The following is a 22,938-nucleotide window of genomic DNA, read 5'->3' on the forward strand; positions in this document are numbered from 1 at the left end:
GTGGGCGAATGGAGGGGCTTCACTTCAAAACTCTGTAAAGGTCTACCAACTCCCAAGGTTGTATCTTTAAAACCATTCGACATCCAAGTCAAGGTGTACCGCACTCACCGTCAGAGCAGCCTCTGGCCAGAATGATTGAAACCTCTCCCAGAAAAGTGTAACATTAAATATTCTGTGGTAAACATGCTTTTACAGTGGAGTTTAGTTGTGTTAAGGTGTATGGGTAAAAAAGAGAGGAAAATGCACAGTGGCTTCTCCAAACACATGGTCTTTTAGTGATGGAAATATACACTAATACAAAATGTTCATTACAAATAAAAATCTGTGAACTGTACAATTTAAAACTGAACAGAACACTTCTCCAGTCCATGAAAAATACATGGGAAACAGAAATGATCCATTCTGCATAAAGTGGGCTCCACCGCCAGCTCAAATCCATAATGTGGTGGGAAAAAATACTAAAAAAAAAATGCCTTAAAATGCAGTGGAGCAAGTAACTGACAACAGGCAAAGGACAAAAGTTCATTTCAGGCAAGCAGCGCTTCCCTTTATCCACCAAGTGTTTTGAGAGAACTCAGCTTAAAACTCAGTCATCTTCTTGTGTGTGTCAGCCTTCCTGTGCTCTCTCTGGATGGACAGTTCCTGGGCTTTCTGCTGGGCCAGCAGCCGGCGGGCCGCTGACAGCCTCTCTTCCAGCTGCTTCACTGTGGATGTGCCCCTTTGCACACACAAACAACAAATAGATTAGGAAGTGGGGAAAGACGAGGAGACAAGTTGGCTTCGCCTGCATTTTCCAGAACAAGTTGGCCGCGGAAACAAGTGTCTAACTTCCACGCTTCACACCTTATTAGCATTTTCACACATCCCCCACAGTCCTCCTTATTTGTGAAATCCAATTAATAACCGTTTTGTTTGACAGGAACATCATCGCAACTAGTGCTCATATTTTACAATAAATTATTGTTGTGTAAGCATTTACATACATATGTGTGAACATGGTTTGCTATTGTTGCTAATATGTCCATGGAGGAGATAACAGCTGCTGAGCATCTGTGGAGAGACAAGGAGCTGAGGTTCCACTGCAATTAACGGCTTACTAATGACACCCTGGTTCATTCAGGGAAGTCTTATTAGCAAAATATAAACATATGCTGAACTTGGTACTAACCTGCCTGTGTGCCTGCTGAGTGACTCAGTCAGTTTCTGGATCTCCCTCTCTGTCTGGGACACCCGCTCAGCAGCCTGGAACAGCTTCACATTCAGATTCCTCTTTGTGCTTTCCCCTCCCCTGTAAGCCGCCACTCCAGTCCCTGCTGATGGCGCAGCAGCACCCCCCTCAGCAGAACCGGTGCTCTTGCCTCCCAGCTTGTGGTTGAGAAAGTCAAAGACAGTGTGGCGCCCCCCTTTGGCAACCCGAGGCTTTCTGCGTTTCTTTGGGCGGCCCGTTGGTTTGCCGTCCTTTGCGGCCTTGCTCTGGGTGCGTCTCTGGGTTAACTTGGCACACTGGTCCAGAGACTGACCTTTGGGTAGGACCACTGCCGTGACTGGCTCTACTCGACCCTCCTGCATCTTTCCTAAGCCTGAGAAGACAAAAGAGACAGAGTGAGGAAGAGGAACACATGACTGTATGTTTTATAAACAGCAAAAAGACACAACACTGGTACAGAAAAATTTATTTTTGAAGTCATTAATTTCAGAATGACTATGGACGTTGTGACTTTACATAAAATGAGGTTAATGTAGCTATGGCACAATTACACTTACCTTTCCCATATTCATAGCCCATTTTGAGCATGAGCTTGGATCCGATACCTCTGGTATGTGCCTCCCAGCCACCAAATTCAACAGTATTTAACAAAACTGTGGGTTCTACAGCAGAGTCCATAACTGTTGGGTAAGAAGTGAAAATAAAAGTAGAAACGGTCAGTAACTTTGTAAGGAAGAAATTACTTTTTATTGGCATGTTTGACAGAATAGGAGGCCATTAAGCAACGGAAGATTACAATTTTCCACCACGGTTGTATGGAACTACACGCGGGTCACAGCTTGTCTTTTGCAAAATGTCACATACTAACTCCATTATTGATCTGGCAATGGCAACACATATTCAGACACACCTTTTGCATAGGCCACATCATCTCCATCTACTGTGTCGTCCAGGTCAGAGTCAGAGGAGAGCGGGTCGTCCTCTCTCAAAGGCGGAATAACACCATCAGCCTCTACGACAGCGTCTTTCATCAGAAGTGAGTCAAACTTGACAGTGTAGAAACCACTGTCTATATCTACAGTGAGAGAAAGCATTTGAGTCAGCAAAACATACGAACTGGAATCATTTCATCTATTATTGTCTTGGTTGTTTTTGTTATACTGTGTAATTGGAATCAGAAGACTTGCTAATGATTTTCAGTTGACACAACTTAAGTTTATTTTACTGCCAAACCTGTCACTGTGGAATACCTCGTCAAAAACTGACCCTGTAAGTGGAATACCTTTGATTTTTGCTGGGTACCAGATGCCGTCCTCGTGTCGAGCCAAGCAGGACGAGCCTTCTTCAAGATTACTGAGGTCACACTCAACGAACTCTCTGAGCTCTGACACATACACCACTTCACCGTGAGAAAATCTTAAGTAAAGGGAAAATATCTTAGAAAATACTCCACGTACTCGGAAGATCAAAGTCAATTATACAGTAAATAATTAAGGGATTCAACTGACTGAAGCTACAACTACAAAATACATCCCTAGTAATTTATTCTTTGGGAAGAAAAACCTCAGAAACAGACACAAAAACTTGACATGAAGTGAAAATTTTAACAGATCAAAGGTGCCAAGAAAACAACACTTTAAAGCATTTTTTGACTGTTGTCCTAGCTATGGTCAGGAAACACCTACATAATGTGGATAATGGGTGACACTTGCTGGATTACATGTGCTATTACACAGAAGGCAGATATGAACACGTAACCTTAATACAACAACCTTTCACAGATGTAAATGTAAAAAACAAACAAAAAAAACCATTGGTATTTTTTACCTGCAATTATCCAGGAAGCGACATTTGTCCTCTAGATAGAATGGACAAGGTTTCATAGACTTCTGGGTGGGGTAGACATAGAGTACTCTTACTTGTGCCTCTTCTCCATCTGGTGGTTCTGCCCCCACCACCATAGCATTGTGATACTCCAGTGTTCCCCATGTTGTTCTGTAGGGTGCTCTTACTCTAGTACCACTGAGTGCATCTTCCTCATCTTCCTCTTCCTCCTCCTCCCCTTCATCCTCTACTCCACCATCCCCCTCATTGCCCCTGTCTCTTGTATCAGAGCTACTACCTGAAGACTCCCCCAGCTCAGAGTAAAAAGCAGCAAACTCAGTGTTCAAACTGCCGTTTGCACGGCTCGTGTCAGTTGCTGCCTCTGAAGTGTATGACTGGAGGCCATTGCTGTCCTCGAGGCTGGCCAATAGCCGACTCTTTTTGACAGACACCAGGCTTGCCTCAGTGAGCTCTATCAGTTGACAAAGGTCCTCTTTTAATTTGAGCAAGTCTGACTGCTGGGAGGGGTCCAAGCCAGCGGACAGAGCTGTCTCTACCTGCTGCAACTGGGCACCATAGGTAGCAATGGCTGCCTCAAGGGTTTCTTCATCCATACCTACACTTGGGACCAGGCAGGTCAGGAATAGACAGCATCAAGCCACCAAGATATCTGAGGAAAAGGAAGGTGGAGGATTTAAAGTGAATTTAGGGAAACAGATCTCAGCAGAGGAGGTGTAGTACATGGGCTGATAGAGCTGAATTCATCACAGGATAATCAGAATTGTCATACTTTAATGGCCTTATAATAGCATGTAAACTGCCAGACATTTTGACTGAGTTTTGGAAATGTTTTCCATTTTAATGTACTTCGGGGACTGACTGTATGTTAAGGAAGAGCTTTTCTCGTAATGCATCTGTATCGTGATTAGGTACCATCAACTTTAACCTAGCTATGAATCACTAACCCGGCTAGCTATACGTCAGAGCTAGTGTTAGCTAAATGTTAGCCGTCTTTAAGCTTTTGCAAGTGATTATAACAACGCTAGCTTTACCTTCTTAATTAGACCAGCTGTGTGACATCCACTGCATCGATGAATGAGTGAGAAGCGTTTGCTACGTTTAGAAAATAAATCATTCAAAAAGCTACAAACAGGTACACACTAGAACAACACAGCCACAAATGTATCAAGCTAGCGGAAGTGAGTGAAAATTGGTCTTCTGTTGTGAATTGTCTTTTCTTTCAAAATAAAACTAATATCTTCAGACTGAGTGGTTTTGATAGCTAACTAAATGCAGCTTGCTGGTGTGAAACTAATTTCGAAAATTATGCCAAGAGCATAGTTTTTCGTAATATCATCAAAATATATATGGTAGATTTTCCGAACAAATACATCACTATTTTACACAATAAAACAATGATAACGATTGAGATAGCAGTCAAATAATTGAGTAACGACCACTAACATAAATGTTCAATTCATTCCGTTATTTTCTTCACTGACATTACAAAATTGACACGTTTCTGCGACGAACAAGTGTTTATTATACACATCTTGATAGGTTTTTGAAAGTATTTCTCTTTCACACGACAACTCTTTTTATTTTGAAGATAAACAGACGAACCAGAAGTCGTGCTTTACGTCAAACATGTGCGTCATCGACGCAGAATCATGACGTTTCCTTTACCGAAAGTTCGTTAACTTCATCAGTGTATAGCTTTATAATTTTTCTATTTGGAATAAAAATAATTCTTTGAACTTATTGCTCCGCGCAGTGTGTTGCCTTAATAGCAGTAATGTGAAGATAGGCTGCCTGTTTGTTGTCGCTCGTACCGCAGTGCACCTTCAGCAGCTGGATGCTGTCAGCTAACTAACAGACCACATTGATGCTGTAGGTATTCTCCTGTTACTCTACACACATGCTCTTCTGATGTGTCTGGTTCTTAACTGGAATATATATGTGTTTTTTGTCACTGCTGGAAAATGATTGATGGTAATAAGACTTCAAAACAGCATTGCATATAGCTAACCTAGCTAACTACAAATCTAAATCCAGACTCTCCAGAGTTTAAGGTAATAATAAAACATGAGAACGACCACACCCATCAATAATTTTGATGACATGGAAATAAGTAACTTATCAGGGGCTTCATCCTTTGCCTTTGCCAACATTTGGGAGGGGAATAGCAACATTTAGAGACGGAGGGGCTGGGTACCAGCCAGAAATATTTTCGGTGTTAAAAGTTTGGATTGGATAAGGCTTTGTAATGTCATCTTAGAAAGTTACCAGTTAATATGACAGGTAACCTTTAGGGATTTAATCACAAAGACAAAATATTTTAGCTCCAAGAACACATTCATTTCAGTTTCTGTGCACAGTGATTCAATAGATGTCTTATTCTCATTCCTCTTTCCATGCTCCCTCACTAAAGTGATCCCTGGTGCGATGCCTCCAGTCATGGCTCAGATCAGGGATCCAAAGATTGCCTTTGCCTACCTGCGTCCAGCCAGTGTCCTGCTGACCCGAGAGCCCTCTGTCACCAACGTGAGGACACTGAGCGGCCAGTTAAAGGAAGTCAACGATGCCACATTGCAGCAGCTCCAAGAGTATGTCCTCTTCCCTCTTCGCTTTGTCCTTAAAATCCCCGGGCCCAAGAAGGACAAATTGGTGCAGGCTGTGGCCGAGGCCATGAGCTATGTCCTGGAGAACACTTGTGTCCAGAGCTGGGAGACCCTCCATGACCTCCTCTCAGAACTCTGCCTCTGCGTCTGCTCTCCAACTGATCCTGGGAAACCTGCAAATACATCAGAGGAGCTGAAATCAGCTGTGCTGAGGTGCTTGGACGCCCTGCTTCATGCTGCTTATGGTGATATAGTCTTTAGACTCTTTGAACCGATCATGCTGCCCGGACTGGGAGCTGCCATATCACTGCTGCTGGCTTTAGGAGAGAAGGAGAAATCTCGGGATGTACAGGCAGCAGCGCTGAAGTGCCTCCTCGCTTTGACTCTACAGTGTGACTGCACTCAGGAGCATGTAGTCCCATCATCAGAGGACCAGCGTGCTATAGGCAGCACCATGGCTTCATTCTTACCTGGGATCACTATGGCTGTAGCCAGGATCATTACAGGAGATCTGAGACAAGGCCATGCAGTCACAGTTAGGGCCATCAAGGTACAGTATTGTATCTCTCTCTCTCTCAGCTTTTAATCTGTATTCAGTCATGTGTTTTGACTGAATTCCAAACAAGTATACATGGATGTTTTATGTCATAGTTATTATTATGTACTATTAACTTCAAGTAAGGATTATTTTCATTGGCCTGAATAATCTGGGCTATAAGATTAAGAAAGAAGTAAAAATTTACAGTTACCCGTTCCCATAGCCCAGCATGATGACCTGATGATGACCCATGATGTCTATAACAAAAAGATATTCAATTTACAATGACAATAAAAGACAGAAAAGCAACAAATCCTGTAATTTCACAAGCTACAAGATTGTTTGGCTCAAGTAATTAATCAGTTGTCATAGTCGTATCATTAATACTTGGAACGTTACAGAATAACTCTCTAACATGCTAGGATAACAGGTTGTGTGCAAGGTGATGGAAAACTAACCACACAACTGTGAAGTAAAATAAAAGGTGATCATATCCTTAGACAAATGCAATGCAATGATTTTCCACATCATCATCTCATTCAGGTTTGGTCCGGGACTGTGGGGCTTGTCATGGAAGATGCCCAGCTTCAGGCCAGTGAGCCCTGGAAGACTCCCTCACCAGACCTGGGTAGGATCGCGCAGCTGGTGGTCCATCGGACACCGGACTGGGTGAAGAGCACAGTGGGGAGACTGTCTGAGCTGCTGAAGAAGATCGTCTCCTGGACCTCGGCCCACCAGCACTGGAGGGTTCGGCTGCAGATGGTGGAGCTGGCTGACCACCTGCTGGCCAGGTGTAGTCAGTCACTGGGAGAGTGTGTGGGGCCACTACTGGAAGCACTGGTGGGAGCGGTCAACGATGAGGAGCCCAGAGTCAGAGAGAGGTTTGATTTATAATTGACATTTTTTGTGAGGAAAAAGAACGAAGCCCAAACTAATCTATACAAGGTGTATTTTGAAACTCCTCTTTTCTTCTCTGCTCCAGGTGTGAGGTTGTTCTCAGAGAGGTATCACAGAGGAACCGGAGCTGTAGCAGCCAGTGTGATGTTACCGGTCAACGCAGCAGTCCTCAGACCTTCACTGACGTGCTTTCAGAGAATCTCCACTCTCTGGCCACCTCCCTGCCCAGACTGATGAGGACCTCTGATGACCAGAAGAAACTGTTTGTCCTCAATGTGTTTCTGGGTTATTTAAAAGTCCTGGGACCACTCGTCTCTGTGGTGCTGAACTCGGCTGCACATCTGCAGAGGATTTCCAAAGCCTTGATGCAGGTAATGTTTGCAGCTGTGCTAACTGATAACTAAAAAAGCTAGTGGTTATACATGTAATATTTTTATAAATCTTTTTATTTACTTTTTTTTTTTTTTCATCATCCCCTTCCCATGTGTAAAAAAAAAAAAAAAAAAAAAAATCTATCTGATAAACAATGATGATCTTGAGTTACATGACTTTGGCCACTGTGAGAAGCACATAGATGCTTATAGTTTCATAGCGGGATTGGGTGACAGTATGTGTTGGCAGGATGTGCAAAGCCCACAGTAATGAGATTGAAAAGTGGGGCTACTTAAAAAAGATTTGTGAGATTGTCCCTTTACCAGCTGTATTTTAACAAAGCTGTATCAGTTTAAATGTCAATTCACCACTGAGACAAACCACTACTAACCACAGCTACTTAAAGGTGGAGGAGAAACTCTTGTCTATCATCTTAAAATACAGACAGAAATATGTCCTCTATCGAGCCATCAAGTGGCTTATTTATCCAATTCCAATTCTGTGCACATGAAAATATCGAGCGTAAAAATCGGAATTTGTTATTGATTATGGTAAAAATTAAGCAGCAGGAGAAGTTATATTATTCAGCATCACTTCATGTGATCACCTCATGGCCAATACCTAGTCTGTTTAATAAAGGCCATTCTCAGAGCCAGTACCATTCAAATCGATGCATCCCTATAATGAGGTTTATTACTTAACATACAGGACTTGGGTTATTGTAATCATTTAAATATTCTTATGGCATTTGTCTGTATTGTATTTATACCTTGTTACTTTACTTTAATTTAACGTGTTGTAACAAATGCTCCGACTGTAGCTACTCAGCAGTGAGATTATTATATTTTTTCTCTTGAAACAGAGAGTATGAGGAGTGTTCATAACCGCCACATTCGGATTGTGTGTGTGTGTGTGTGTGTCTGTGTGTGTGTGCGGCTTTATCGGCCATTACTTCCCATATACAGCTAATAAACTAGTGTGGCTATTTATTAGCTAATTATAGAATTCACTTTTTACAGCATACAATATTTGAGCATTTTAATAGTTGGCAGTTTCATATGAGACCCTTCATGGAGTCTGACTTTGCCTCTATTCTCACGGCAGCAAACTTAAACCACAGTCGAGAGGAGTTACAATTCATCTTAAATCACAGATTGTTAAAAACACAACCTGTGTTGTATGTATGCCTGTTTCAGGTGCTGGAGCTGGATGTGATGGATGTTTGCATTGTAGAAGAAAGACGACACAACTCTACCATAGAAACAAGTTCGACGTCTCCTGATTCCTGCACCGCTCACACACACAGGAAGCATTTTCTCTACTTCACTGATGAGAAGATCTTCTCTGTGCTCATGGAGATCTGTCGGACGTTAGGTATGAGTACTGCTCAGTATGAACATGAGGGATGGGCTGTATCAAAATCATCTACATTTTTGTTATCTCTATGCATATGGAGCAGTGATTTATATGGGTCAAATGTAAAATTGCAAAAGGAATATAAAGAATATTAAATGTGTGATATAAATGCTTTATGTTTACATATAACTTTTTTTTTGACACCACAAATGCAAGTAACTTTCCCTCTTTCTATCTTTAGGTTACCATGGCAACATCTACCTTCTGACCGATCATTTTCTGGACCTGTACAGTCAGTCTTCAGCGTACAGGAAGCAAGCCGCCATGGCGCTAAACGAGATTGTCAGGGGTGCCGCAGGCATCGGCATGGCAACAGAGAGTCAGGGTTTGGAGGGTGAAAGCCGAGGGCGCTCTGCCACCATGGAAGACCTTAAAGCTGCAGTGGTGTCTGTCATGGAAGAGTACACCAGTCTGAGCAACTGGCACTTGATTACTGTCAGTGAGGAGACGGATAGAGACCGACAGGACCAACGGGTGAGGATAGATTCAGTCCTGCAGTTTTAATGTTTCATCCCGGGTTCACTCGTTTATTTAATCCGATAAAACATGATTTATCAACCATTCATGACACGATTAAAGGAATAGTTTGAGGGGTTTTGGGAAATATGCCTATTCACTCTCCTGCCGACGATTGCTATAGATGAGAAGTTTGATGTCACTCTAGTGTCTGTATGCTAATTATGAAGCTACAGCCAGAAAGTGATTAGCTTATCTTAGCATAAAGCCTGGAAGTAAAGGGAAGCTGTTCAAAGGTACAGAATTTGTCTCCCAGCACCTCTTCTTAACTTAGTGTCTGGTTTGTTTAATCTGCACAAAAATATAACTGTAAAACCGACAATTTGTGACTGTTGTGGGGAGATACATGCTGTAACAATTTCTTTGCCATGCTAAGGACTTCTTGGAGTCTCCACTGGCCGCCTGGCAAACTCACTCAAGTGGATGTTTTTTTTTTTAGACAACACATGGTCAGCTGTTTTTCCCCTTTGTCCAGTCTTAATGCTAAGCTAAGCTAAGCTAGCCTGCTGGCTCAAGCTTCATATTAAGTGGAGAGACATGAGTGATATTGATCTTCTTACCGAACTCTCATCAAGAAAGCAAATGAGTGCATTTCCCACAATGTTGAACTCCTCCTTTTAATGGTTTAAAATTAAATTAAATGTGGCAATGGATTGTCTTATGGGTTGTGAATATTGCATCATCATCAGATAAATCAGTAAACTCTCTGTGATGATCATCGTGTGACTCAGATGATCCCTCTCTTCATGTGATGATATTCTGAATGAAGAAGTGATGCTCTGCCATTTCATTCTAAAATTTTACATCTCATTTTGCATTCTGTGGACATTTTCTGTTCGAGTGTCGTATTAGACTCCCCATTTCCAGCCCATATTGCACAACTCTCTCTCTGCATTTAAATTTGATCACGGTCAGATCACTTCACTCCAAACGAAGCGCTCCAGGCGTCACGGAGAAACACATTCACACTGTGTTCACAATATGGCCTTGGACTGAAGAGCTGGAAGAGCTGCTCCAGGCGTTCAACTAACTGTGCAGAATTTTAAAAGGCATTATTATTATTGAGCTGATGGAAAATATTCCAGGGCCTCCAACCAAAAACAACGACAGTGCTGTGTTAGCTTGTAGATAAACGTGCAGTTCCTCCTTGTCAGCTGAAATGTGTCTCTGGAGACGCACTACCAGATAATAAGGACTCTAAGCTCAGAAATACAGACGGTTTGGCCAAGGTAGAGACTGTCACGGTTTCCTCCCTCAAGTCAAATGATTTACATTCAGAAATGGAACGTGGGATTAATATGAACAGGGTTGACGCTACGGGCAGCCAGTTAGCAAAGCCTCCATTTGTTCTCTTTTCTGATGCAGCAGGAGTGATGGCTGATGTGAGCTGCATTCATTATAGACGAGACAAGTTAAACACATAGTCTTTTTCATAAGTTGTAGCCTTTAACATTAATTTGTTTGGGTTAATGTTGCTTTTATTCAGCCACTAACTGTGTTTTTTTCAGTTTTGTAAAATTGAAGGTACCTTCAACCTTCAACCTACCTTTTTTTTGTTAACATTAAGGTACGCTGGGAAATTCTTTTGTGTGTATTTTGTTTCTGAGACACCCAGTAAAGATTTTCAAAGCTGATTTATGGCATAATTTGAAACCTATATTGTTTAGATCTGTTTAAGCTTGCTAGCAGTTTTCTTCTTCCCTGCCTTTGTTGGTGCATTTCTTGGCGCTTTACTGCCATGATCAACAGAACCGTGTGAACCCATCCCAATCAACCAGCAACCCATTTATAAGAATATTTCTCTGTAGCAATACTAGTGGTCAAAACTCCACATTGTCCCTTCATGTTTCCTGTTGCATGACACTGACATTTGGCATCTCTCTTTCTGTAGCTGCTCAGCCCACCCAGTCTCCTGTCCATATCCAACAGCGATGTCCACAATGTGAATGCAAACTCTCTCCAAGTGATTCCTTCTTCATTTGGCTCCCCGTCTCCCTCGTCATCCACCTCCACAATCCACCAGCTCAACAGTAACATCTGGCAGCTGTGTATCCAGCTCGAAGGCATCGCCTGCTTTTCTCAGGCCCTGGGGCAAGACTTCTGTCCCCTGTTGATGACATCACTGTACCCCGTGCTGGAGAAAGCTGGGGAGGAGACACTACTGGTCAGCCAGGCAGCACTGGGCTCCATGTGGGACATCAGTACAGCCTGTGGCTACCCCTCGTTGAAGGAGCTGATCAATGAGAACTCGGATTATCTGCTCAATGACATCTCCCTCAACCTGCAAAGGCTCAGCCAGCATCCGCAGGTAAAGGTGATGCAGTGATGCAGCACCAGAAATAAAAGGAGTAAGAATAAGAACTAAGAAAACAGAGGCAACATTTTTAATAATATTATCTGTTTATATTTGTTTTTGTTAAATAATTAATATTATAGCCCAAGGCGGCGTCTTCAGGTTGTTTGTTTTGTCGGATCAGAAGTCCAAAACACAAAAATATTCAATTTACAAAACAGAAAAGAGCAACAATATTTTGTGGATTTTTGCTTGATTCATTATTTAAATTAGTGAACAATCGGAATTAATGTTGAGTTGCTTATTGACTAATCGCTTCAGGGAGCATAGTAGGGCCAAATTATAAACACAGTGAACAAGCAACAGCAGTTCACACCATAAAATCAGACCCTCATTGGTGGCATTTTCAGAGGTGGGACAAACACATTGTTTAACTGGTCAAAAAAGTACATTAAGTCCAGAGTCAAATGCCATGTATTTCATCATACTCCCGTCTTGTTGGCCAGGCTCCACGGGTGTTGACAGTGATGTTGACGCATTCCGACTGCAGCCTGCTGCCTCTGGTCCGGGACATCGTTCAGGATGTGCTGATGGCTCTGGATCTCAGCTACGACCACACAGCGGCCCTTTTCTGCTCCGTGCTGCACGCGCTGATGAAGGCACTGGGTGAGGTTTCCGGAGCGATGTCAACTTATTTATCACATATAGTGGGGGATCAAAATGTGACTTTTATCGTAAGCATACTGTATCCGTTCTCTGACACACAATACCTCACCAATTTTTAAAAATACTATTTATTTGTTAGATTGCATTCCCTTACAGTAATTATATTTCAGAAAAGAGGTAAATTAGCTAAATTTAGGAAAATAGATAAATAAATTGAATACAAAAAAAATGAAAAGAAAACTAAAGGTGACTAAAATAGGTTTAGCTCATTATAAAATATATAGTTGTTCTTGTTCTTTTCTCCTTCCTTCAGTATGACAGTCTATAAAATCTGGAATCTAAGTATATTGCACATTTTTCTGATCTTAATGGTGCCCTGCACTTTTCTATAATGTATAACTAATAAAATTTCTATAGTGCAATTTTGAACTCATATGCTTACATTACATTTCTTTGCATATTTCTTTTTTTATATATGTTTTTATATATATATTATATATTTATATTTTATGTTTATCTTTTTATCTTTATAATCTACTTCCTATTCTCTATTCTTTGCTGATGGAGCAACTGGAATTTAATCTAATATATCCCCCTGGGGATCAATAAAGTAGTCTGATTCTGATTACCCAGTGTATCCCAAAGGTATCACAGGTTTAGAAAGGTTTAGTATCGCACTGTGGTTTAAATGTCAGAGCCTTCTTCACCCTCACAGGAAGTCGTTTTTAATATAAATATTTAGGTTTTGTTTTGAATATTTAGTGAAAATAGTCAGATTTAAAGGTTGTGAATATTCATGTTGTATGTCGGCTCTCAGCACCACAACAGTTATTCGTCCTGAGTTGAGTAGAAAAATTAAGAGAGTGTTGGAATTGCTTAGGCTGGAGAATCCAAGAACAGAAAAATGCCAGGAAATTGTAAAGAAGACTCCACAGTCTGTTGCTTTTTTTGTAACCAAGTCTCACCCATGTCTGTACGTGTTATTGTTATTATATTGTTCTTGTATTGTCTTATCGTCCTCCTTCAGTGAGGTGGTTTCCCTCCAGCTGTAAAAAGACCAGTGAGTCTGCCAGACCCAAGCAGACCTCCACTGACCAAGAAATCCTCGACATCCGCCAGTTCCTGCTGGATTACCGTAAACAGAAAGAGCTGGCAGAGGGCGTCGGGATAGAGGACGACAACGACACGGAGGACCTCGGTAATATGAAGTCTGTCCCTGGGAGAAACAGGATGATTATATTTCCCTAGTAGTGCAGGTTGTATTAGATTTATCCTGTCAGCAGGGAAACTGGGTTATAGTGACAGAATATAAAGTATGAATAACAACAACACTAGAGTTTTTTGCTGGGTTGACTAACGTGCACATTCACTCTCTTTCCAGACGTTCCTCCTCCCACAGAGTGCGAGGATGTTGACGATATCGATGGTCCTGATGTGAAAGCAGAGCTTCCCTCCCACCTCAGCATCACTAAAGATGTTATGGAACGCTGCATTCATCTGCTGTCCAATCCCAGCCTCAGGCTCCGACTCAAGGTACCACGTCTGTAATGCGATGTGGTGTAATGTAGTGAGAAGGGGGACCTTTGGGTTTGATGAGAATAACTCAAGTGAGGATTGTTCACCGTTGTACAAGAACCTTTCTTTTCATTAAAAGATACCGTAGAAAGAAATTAGTATTGTCTCTACACTCTGATGTCTTTGTGCTGGTGTGACGAATCGTCGTCGTGAGCTCACACAGCTCCATGTCATCCTTATTCAATATTATAGACTTGTAGTCTATAGCCCAAGCCTGACAGACCGTCCTAATGTGAGTCAGACAAAAAAGACTTGGTATAATTCAGTTGTGATTTAAGGTTTCTTTTTTTTTTTTTTTTTCATGGGATTAAAAACTCAAAGGAATTCATCCTGGAGGAATTTAGTGTAACCAGACTTTGTTCAATCTAAGCCACTGAAGCTGTAGAGAAACTTAATCACCTCAAAGCTACCTGTACAACTCTATGTGTCATTGTTACACTCTCTATGCGACATGTCTTTGTCTTGAGGTATTGGACGTGCTGGAGCTCTGCGTGTGTGTCCTGAGTGAGAAGGAGAATGAACTGCTGCCTATGGCCCATCGCTGCTGGCCCGCCCTCCTGCAGAGACTGACAGCTGATGACCCTTTAGCCGTCCTCAGAGCCTTCAGGGTACGTCAGGGTCTCTCATTTAATTAATAGTGGCAATGAGTCTTTAAAAAATACCTTTTCCTGATTTTTTTTTTTGCTTTAATGTGTTGGTGGATCATTTAATAACATCTGCAGCTTGATACAAAAAGACACAAAAAGTTTATTATATAACACTTTAATGTGATGCTGTATCATCTGGATCCGGTCATTATGTGCAGCAACTGAATAATAAATGTAAAATCACATTTTATTACATCTGATTTGCAGGCATGTTATATTGAAAGGTTATGATCTCTCAGTTCATTGTGGAATAGTTATGATACACAATGTGGCCAGGCTATTTTATTGTTTTTAATTCATTTTTTGAAAATAATTTAAACCAACAATACAGGAAAATCAATCAATTGTTTATGCCTGCCTTGTTCTCTGATGAGTGAAGATCAAATTTTTTTGTGTTCTTTTCTCAAAGCAAAGGCGTCAATTGATTCAGCGTGTCACTGTAAATTATTCTACTTGTCAACATCTGTGTCAAGTTCGACTTAATTTTATATCTTTTCCTCCTCGGGCAAACTTGCTGCATATGATTATTACCTGCCGAGTCTCTCTGCCAGGTGCTGTGTACACTGGGTGAAACGTGTGGTGACTTCCTGAGGAGAAGGGTTTCTAAAGAGGTTCTGCCAAAGCTGAGCTCCTCGCTGGGACGGCAGGCTCCGATCAGCGCCAAGGCCGGACCCGTCTACACCCACACTGTGTCATACAAACTGCAGCTGGCTGTACTGCAGGGGCTGGGCTCACTGTGCCAGAGGCTGGACCTGGGTAAGAGAATAACGACACCAAAACACACACACACACACACACACACACACACACACACATACACACACAGGTTTCCCAGGACATAACACACAGTATCATCCTGTCTGATCCATAATATAACAATGATTGTGTCAGGTTAGAACTTTAAAATTTAGCCATGATGTTGTTGACATTATATCGAAATGAGTGGAGGTTAAAGCCTTTCTGCATCCAGCCAATAGGGCGGCCTCATTTCCAGGACAAACAGTCAAAGATGCTGACACACACTCTTGACAGGATTGAGACCTTCAGATTGCAATCAGATAACTGACTTTTTCTCACCACCAGATGGCAGCTTTGTATAACAGTGAAAACCAGGACAGCGGTACCTTAGCATGAGTTAGTGTATCTCAATTCTCTTGCTCTGTCTCATAGTGAAAACCTGAAGACATGATCCACTGTTGCATCTTGAAGATTTGGTTGTGAAAATTTTAAATTCAGTGAATCTCTCCGTGAATACCATCCGCATAAAGTTTCTTTAAGGTGCGTCTCAATATCGTGTGTTTGAGACAAGGCAGCGTTTTTCTTTTTTTTCTTTTTTGTTTATCACAGTCAGCATTTCTCTTTCATTGCGTTTTTCATTGATTTAATTTACCTTCATTTGTTGAGAGCGTAGGTTACATCCCAACACGTCCTCCAGCACAATGTGCAACAAATACACATGACATTTTCTGTTGTGTGTATATATATATATTATATGATCACGCAATACTGAGTGGGATCTCATGACTAAAAACACTTTGAGGCTGCAGCACTGCTTGAATTCAACATACGCAGCCAACTGAGACACCAGGGTGCTTCTGAATCAAGTAGCTACTGCAAGCAACTGTTCTCCCTCAAGAACAATTAAGCAAGAAATGCTGTTAAATCTGCGTAGCGATCAGTCAAAGTCAAGACGCTACAGGAAAAAGAGACTTTTAATTGATTAGTTCAGAAATGTACTGGGTTTTTTTTGTTTTTTGAGTTGTGTATTTTGTGCTTGATGTAGCTTTTGTTCTCATAACTAAAAATGTTCATCCAGAGGAGCCTTTGGAGCTCAGTACCAGTGTGTTAGGAGTGATGTAATTATGAGCTGCTTGTCTAATTTTTCATCAATCATTATGTTCATTAAGCAGTGACATGCGTGTCACATCCATACTGGGTTCAGATCGCGCTAATTTTCCAACGCTGCTAAATACTTAATAGGAAACGCAGCTCTTATAGTGGAAGTGAGAAGCATCTTAATGCAGTGTGGGGCCACTCTTTGATTCTATTTTGGTGATTTGACTTGTTTGTGCAAGTTTGAGTGGATAAGTGCTTTTCCAACTCTGTCATGAAAATGACATGCTCATCACCTAGAGTAGGAAGTGCAATCAGTGATAAAGATTACAGTGAATATGGTGTTTTCATTAAGTGATAATTGCAATCACTTCTAGCTCCCAAGGACAGGGTGTATGTATGCAAGAGCTGGTTGGTCGGGTTGTAGCGATAAATTACAGCTCTGATTCAAAAGACTCATTATTTTTGGTTTTGTGACATAAAAAATGGCTGAAATTCAGATTTTAAAAATCCAAAAATGAGGGTAATTATCAGATTTTTAGGGGGTGGAACAGGTGTTAAATTTCCACCCACCAACCACCACCACCACAAAAACCTGGGATTGGATTTAGAGTAGTGGTATCTGCAGCCTGGTCACCTTGGTGATGGTGTGAACCTCACATGTTACACCCTACTGCTGAAGCTCATCACTGACAGATGAAAAGTTAGCAGCTGGTGACACCATGTGTCACATAGATGACATGGCTGTCTGCAGCACTCCCCAGGCCAACAGCAGAATTAGCAGTGACGAGGACTGCAGAACAGAACAAGGAAAAAAGGGTAAAATGAGAGATTTTTAAATAAAAAAAAAATACAATTAACAGTGCAAATAACAGAGGCCGGTTTCACAAAGACACGTTGAGCCATTCTTAATGTTGCTCATAGGTCAGTCTGATGTTGGTCAGACCATTTCACAAAAGTGAAGAGTGACTCTTTTTAAGCCCAAAATATTAGACGCCTCAACCCCAGGCCTAAGATCAATGTTACCATGGTAACAATCAATGACACCTACACTGGCCAGTAGCACCCAACAACAAAAAACAGGAAAGCATGGCTCATAATTTGTGGTTTGTTAACATTGTTATGGAAAGAGCAAAGAGAAGCGAAAGAGTTTTTAGAGACCAAATCAGATTTTTATTGTTACACTCTAAACTGAATTAATAAAAGTAAAGTCCTTGTAGCTATTGATTTTTTTCCTTTAGACGCATTTTTTTATTTTGAAAAAAGTCTTAATTCATCCAGAAATCGTTGTACTACAGTCTGACTTAAGATAGTCAAGAACTAAACTGCTTTTTGCAACGGATGAATTTAGACGTCCATCTGAAGTCTGAGTATTTGTTATGTCTAAGCCACAGTCAAAGTCCATCTTTGTGAAACCGGCCGCAGCTTTTGTGTGCTTCCAATATAATATGTATAAATGTGCGAAGGTATAACAGCTCTGAAATTCAGATTAAACAGAGCTAGGCAAGAACAATATTTAACCTTACTCATGCAGACAAATATTCAGGCATTTTGCATTTAGCATAAGTCCCTTAACCTTCAATACATAATAGCATTAATGATAGAAAATACTTAATTAACCCACCCTGTTACATACTGCGTAGCCTTGTGGAAAAACTGTGAATTTGTATGGGTTCATTTGTAGTTGTAGCTGTAGCTTGGGTTCACAGTGAGTGGGTATGAACAGGGCTGGTGCAACAGGGAGTCGACCCAGCAGCTGTGATGGAGAGGTGGTGCCACTGGAATTGGAGGCAAAGGACAATGTCTGGAATAAATGCTCACCGGGGCAGGCAATAAGCTTTTGCACTTTTACCACTCACCTCTGTGCTCCTGTAGTCGGTGCCAATGCTTTCACTCTAAGTGAGGTGCAAAGAAAAGGTGAGAAAAGCCATCAAGTGCACCATCGGAGAAACCATCTGCACCCGCGTCTACCCGTATTCTCCTGACATACGCCGTTTGAGCAGATGATGTCACATCAACTGGCGTGTTCCTCTTTGGATTTGGTTCAGTTTTGAAAAATTAAAAGACACGTCAGGAGCATCAGTTTAAGTTAAAACACTGCTCTAAATTCATAGACTGACCTCAAAATTGTGTAACCATAGCAACATGCCTTGCTTGCTACATGTATTTGAATTTAAGCCTCTAAAATATTCAACACAGAGGGCAACGTGATGTTCTTAAAGCAGCACTGATCAATATGTTTTATATCAACAGTGGATCAAGTGACAGCAGTGCAGTGAGAAATGAGTCACTCACAATGATGAATTGAGAGAATTATTAACAAACTGCAGCTCTACAGTGTTTTTTGGCCTAATTTAGCTGATTGTTTTAGTTTTCTTGCCCACAAATGAACCTCCACACATATTTGTTTTTCCACAAAAAAAGCTTTAAAGGGGCTGTTTGTAAGTTTTCTTTGCCGCTGAACGTGGTTTCTTGCCGGGAGCAGATGGTGGGGATTGTCGCTTGACGTTGTGTTTACAAGACAAGCGGTTACAATACGTCCTCTGAGCAGCGCTACTTCTACCGGAGGCTGCTGTGAGTCGCTATCAAAAAGTGACGAGACAGGCCGGGGCTAGCTGGTTAGCGTGCTAACTTCCGTAGACGTAAAGACGTGATAGAGACAAGAGTTAAGTCAAGGAAGGAAGTTTGATGCTGAACTAGGAACGTAATAATATGTAGCAATAGCAAAACTTACAAATAGCTCCTTTCAATAATACTAATATATACTTCTTGGCCAGCACTAGCATCAGCATTACCATCTAAAGAGCCTGGGACCTTAAGTTTTCTTTAGTTAAGGAAAAAAAGTTCAGAAACTTACAGCAATGAAAGAGATTTCACATCTGTAAATCTACTGTTTCCATGGAGACTGTTGATTTGCTGCCATTAGCACTTGATAGCTTTATCTCATGCTCCCGTTGTTTTGACGGGAACTTCGCCATGGTGAACTTTGGTTGCTAAGGTCTTTTGTGCAACAATTTAACTTTCTTTAAGTGATTCCTGAAGTTTAAGACTAAGATAAGGTGAAACCCTTGAAGAAACTTGAGTGAACAGTTTGAGTGAAAACCTTTTGAGGGTGTTTTGTGCAACTGTTTTTATTTTAAAGGAAACCGTAACTCAGACTGTGTGTTGTGCAACCGCCCCTCTGTTTCCTCTCAGGAGTTAGTAGACACCAAAACTTTATCAATATGTCATATGTTGTGTTTTCAGTTTGATCTTCTGACCCCAGGTGGCAAAAAAAAAATTATTGCATTTTATTGTGTGTTTCTTCGCCTTTAGATTATTCTTACACTGTAATGATAATATCAAATGGTTACCATGATGGCGAAGCCTCATGTCTGAGGACTATATTCAGTGTTACACAGCCTAGATCGTGATCTTTACAAATTGACACTCTTCTGGCAAACCCACTGGCGTTCGACTTTATAGTATATACCGTTCCATCAGAAGAAGCACATACTGTCAGAAACTCCAGGCTTATTTGCTAACCTATCAGGTTGATCCCTCCAGGTTTCCACAGAATAGTATCCCATCAGCTTAGCAGCTCTGCTTGTTGGTGTTGATAAATCCCTGCCTTTCTTTACTTTCTACCATCAGATGCTCGACCCTTCTTTATCTGTTTTTCACAACAACAACAAAAAAAAAAAAGAAGAAATACAAAAAATATAAAACCCAGCTCTGGAGCCACAGTTACACCATTAGGGAAGTAATGATACATTCAAGTTCTCACTGTGGTTTGATATGCCATACTGGGTTCTTGTGATGATGTTGACACAGTATTTCAAATAAAATCAGAATAAAGTCAGGACTGGAAAAAAAAAAATTTTATTTAGATTTTTGAGGGGCAGAAATTTTGTTTTAATGTTCTTTCACAGGGTTAGGGTTAGGATTTCACAGATATTAAATCTTATACCAGAGGTGTGAGTTTGAACATTTGTTTTTCCGAGGTTCCCGTGCTCTCTTACAGTAATTTTACTGACTAAATAAATTGTGGTTAAATGGGTTAAATTAGCTGTGTGGTTAAGTCACATTAGGACAAAATACCATAATTATTTCATGTGCAGTGCAGCATTTTGTCTAATGTTGATGCAGGTGTTGAAAACAACGAAAGCTGCGACCTCTTCAAGGAGGTGTTAGACCATTGTGGGCAACGTTACAAACTGCTTTCTATTGGATTTACATGAGTTTTGCTTCAGTGTGCTGAAGAACTTTCAGTCTGTCAAATTTAGATTTGTTGGTTTTTAAGAAATAGACCACATATTTAAAAAAAGTCAGTAAATGTACCTATTGGTTTTTAAACCAATTTGTGAAATTTCTCCATATTTTTGCCCATGTTTATAGTCGTCTTTGGTGCACCAGCAAGAATGTTTGGTTGCCCTCCCTCTGTCAGGTGTTCATCATAGCTTTATAGTGAATCTTTGGAAGAGTGAATATGTGTATATACCGTTACTATTTTACCTGAATTAATCAGGTAAAATTAGCTGAAAATGTCACTAAGCAATGACAAAAATTGCTTGTGATCAAGCCATTTTATGACAGAGTTTTAACCTCCTGCTCCTGCATTTCTTACAGTACTTCTCTTTTTCTTTCCTTCTTGCTTTCTCCACCCTTTTCTTTATTTGAAACAAGTGTGATTAAAACTGGATCACATTTATACGTTTCACATCACTTCCTGTGTTTCTCTGATTCTAATAAAGTAATAAAAATGCATTTTGTGCACCAGTCAAGATATTTAAAGGTTAGTCGCAGCATTATTATGATTTCTGTATTTATTTAATGCCATTTGAATTATCCGTTTAATGTAGTGGAATACTCCAATGAAAAAGCACTGTTCACCTTTCTTAAAGCTGGAACGGTCTTTAAGATATTGAAAGCCGCTATAGGAGACTATTTATATTTGGCAGTATTATGAGCTGAGATAAGTATGAGCAAATGGGAGATAATACAAAAATTAATATCAGACGTTTTAACTTGTCATAGCAGGATAAACACAGGTCTAGTGTGCTCATTAAGACTAATGAGAGAGTAAAGTTTTCTCCTGTGAGGTTGGCTTTCATTGATTATCTCATTGTGTTTTTGGTTTATGTGCACTTTAATTACAGCTCTTTTAGTCTTCTTGTAATTACAGCAGAAACCATAATTTGAGTGGAGACAAAAATATGTCAGTGCATTGTATTTTGTTGTTAAAGGATAATTGCAATTTATTACAACTTGGCTCCTGTTTTTGTACTTTTGGTCATAATTTTCTGTCACTCATGAGAACGTTGTGCTCATCAAGTAATTATTGAGGTCTGGGAAGATGGCGTTGTTGCTGCGGCGACGGGGCAAAAGAACAGAAGCAGTTAATGGTGTTCAAGATTTGAAAAGAAATGGTCGACAACTAATTGGTTGGTTACAGAGAAAACTGCAGTGTGTGCGGGATGTTTATTGGGGGGGGGGGTCGTTAGACGCTTTAGTGTCATGCTCTGGTAGCTGGCTGCAGTTTGTGCTGTGTTGGTGTCAGTAGATGTGTTGGAAGAACAGCTGATTGGCAGGTTCATCGTCCAGTCTGAAATATCCCAACAACTTTTGCATGTTACACCATGACGTTTTGTTTATACAGTATATCCACGTTTCCAACAGGATGAAGTCTCCTGACTTTGGTTATCCTGACTTTTCCATCAAGTTGACTTATACAGGGTTTTACTGAAATGGTTCACCAAGTATTGGATAGTAGTATTGGGAAATTTGTTTGTCCTGGTGATATCTATGTTTTTTTTTTGTATAGGAGTTGTGTATATCATAGCTGTTCCCACATTAGTTGTTGTTTATTTGTGAGAAAAGTGTTTGTGTGTCCGAGGCAAGAGTATCTCTAAGAAAGAGCAATGACTAAAATATAATAGTGTGTCAAACCTAGCAGTTTAGTTCGGGCTCAGTCTTTAATTGATAGTTTGGGTTATTTGACGTGGGGTTGTGTGAGGTGGTCATGCACAGTCGCTGTATTACCTGCAGTAAATTCGGATCAGTTAAGCTACCAGTTGGGAGATGCAGCTAGGAGCAACGTCACACTAGCCGAGTGATGTGCTGCTGTGTGTGACACAGGAACAATCTAAAAAGCTGTTAAAATGTTTTCTTCATTCAGAATATTTTCAGCGCTTTATCTTCTCGTCAAAACAGCCTGGCGTCCAGCTTCCACAGGAGTTTCCCTTCTCTCCGTTTCAGCCCGTTCATTCTCCAATTGCAAAACTTCTAATGCATAGTTCTAACTGACTATGCATGACCACCTCACGCAACCCCGCGCCAAATAACCCGAACTATCACTTTAAGGTCTCAGGTATGGGTCCGGTTCTGGTCTCAGTTTCATGCCTTTTTGCACATCTGTCTGATCTGAGTTCCTGCGTGGTAAAACTGCAGATTTGTGCAACACTTTCTGATCTGGAATGTACCGAGTGATGCTAAAAGGAAAAAGAAGTCCAACATTTGGGAGTCCTGCTTCGTCCGGACGGGGGGGGGGGGGC

The 22,938-nt window shown here is 40.9% G+C and overlaps 2 protein-coding genes across 2 annotated transcripts in view; one reads left to right on the forward strand and one right to left on the reverse strand.

Moving 5' to 3' along the window:
* Positions 1-248: 248 nt before the first annotated feature.
* On the reverse strand, positions 249-4,229 carry zgpat (zinc finger, CCCH-type with G patch domain). The gene is made up of 7 exons (XM_023406587.2): positions 4,084-4,229; positions 3,035-3,701; positions 2,490-2,623; positions 2,118-2,282; positions 1,765-1,887; positions 1,169-1,580; positions 249-718 (listed from the first exon to the last, which is right to left on the reverse strand). Exons 2-7 carry the CDS (start codon positions 3,643-3,645, stop codon positions 580-582), a joined length of 1,584 nt encoding a protein of 527 aa, XP_023262355.1. The 5' UTR covers positions 3,646-3,701; positions 4,084-4,229; the 3' UTR covers positions 249-579.
* A 464-nt stretch (positions 4,230-4,693) lies between these two features.
* The window catches only part of tti1 (TELO2 interacting protein 1), a 21,624-nt gene continuing 3,379 nt past the window's right edge, over positions 4,694-22,938 (forward strand). Inside the window, exons 1-12 of the mRNA XM_023406581.2 lie at positions 4,694-4,921; positions 5,463-6,202; positions 6,734-7,071; positions 7,173-7,458; positions 8,656-8,833; positions 9,057-9,349; positions 11,283-11,699; positions 12,191-12,350; positions 13,378-13,548; positions 13,732-13,883; positions 14,393-14,533; positions 15,124-15,328. Coding sequence (XP_023262349.1) covers positions 5,477-6,202; positions 6,734-7,071; positions 7,173-7,458; positions 8,656-8,833; positions 9,057-9,349; positions 11,283-11,699; positions 12,191-12,350; positions 13,378-13,548; positions 13,732-13,883; positions 14,393-14,533; positions 15,124-15,328 — 3,067 coding nt within the window. The 5' untranslated portion in view covers positions 4,694-4,921; positions 5,463-5,476. The remainder of the gene's footprint in view (positions 4,922-5,462; positions 6,203-6,733; positions 7,072-7,172; positions 7,459-8,655; positions 8,834-9,056; positions 9,350-11,282; positions 11,700-12,190; positions 12,351-13,377; positions 13,549-13,731; positions 13,884-14,392; positions 14,534-15,123; positions 15,329-22,938) is intronic.

Source organism: Seriola lalandi, unplaced genomic scaffold (assembly GCF_002814215.2).
Source record: "Seriola lalandi dorsalis isolate HSWRI2012SDOR001 ecotype SW California unplaced genomic scaffold, Sedor1 jcf7180002054312, whole genome shotgun sequence".
NCBI classification, from domain to species: domain Eukaryota; kingdom Metazoa; phylum Chordata; class Actinopteri; order Carangiformes; family Carangidae; genus Seriola; species Seriola lalandi.

Bases quoted from the DNA above. Each gene is read 5' to 3' on its own strand.
- zgpat (XM_023406587.2), bottom strand. From the start codon at position 3,645: ATGGATGAAGAAACCCTTGAGGCAGCCATTGCTACCTATGGTGCCCAG. The intron at 2,283-2,489 runs GTATTCCACTTA...CTCTCACTGTAG, and splicing joins GTACCCAGCAAAAATCAAAG to ATATAGACAGTGGTTTCTAC. The intron at 719-1,168 runs GTTAGTACCAAG...GTGTGTGCAAAG, and splicing joins CTCAGCAGGCACACAGGCAG to GGGCACATCCACAGTGAAGC.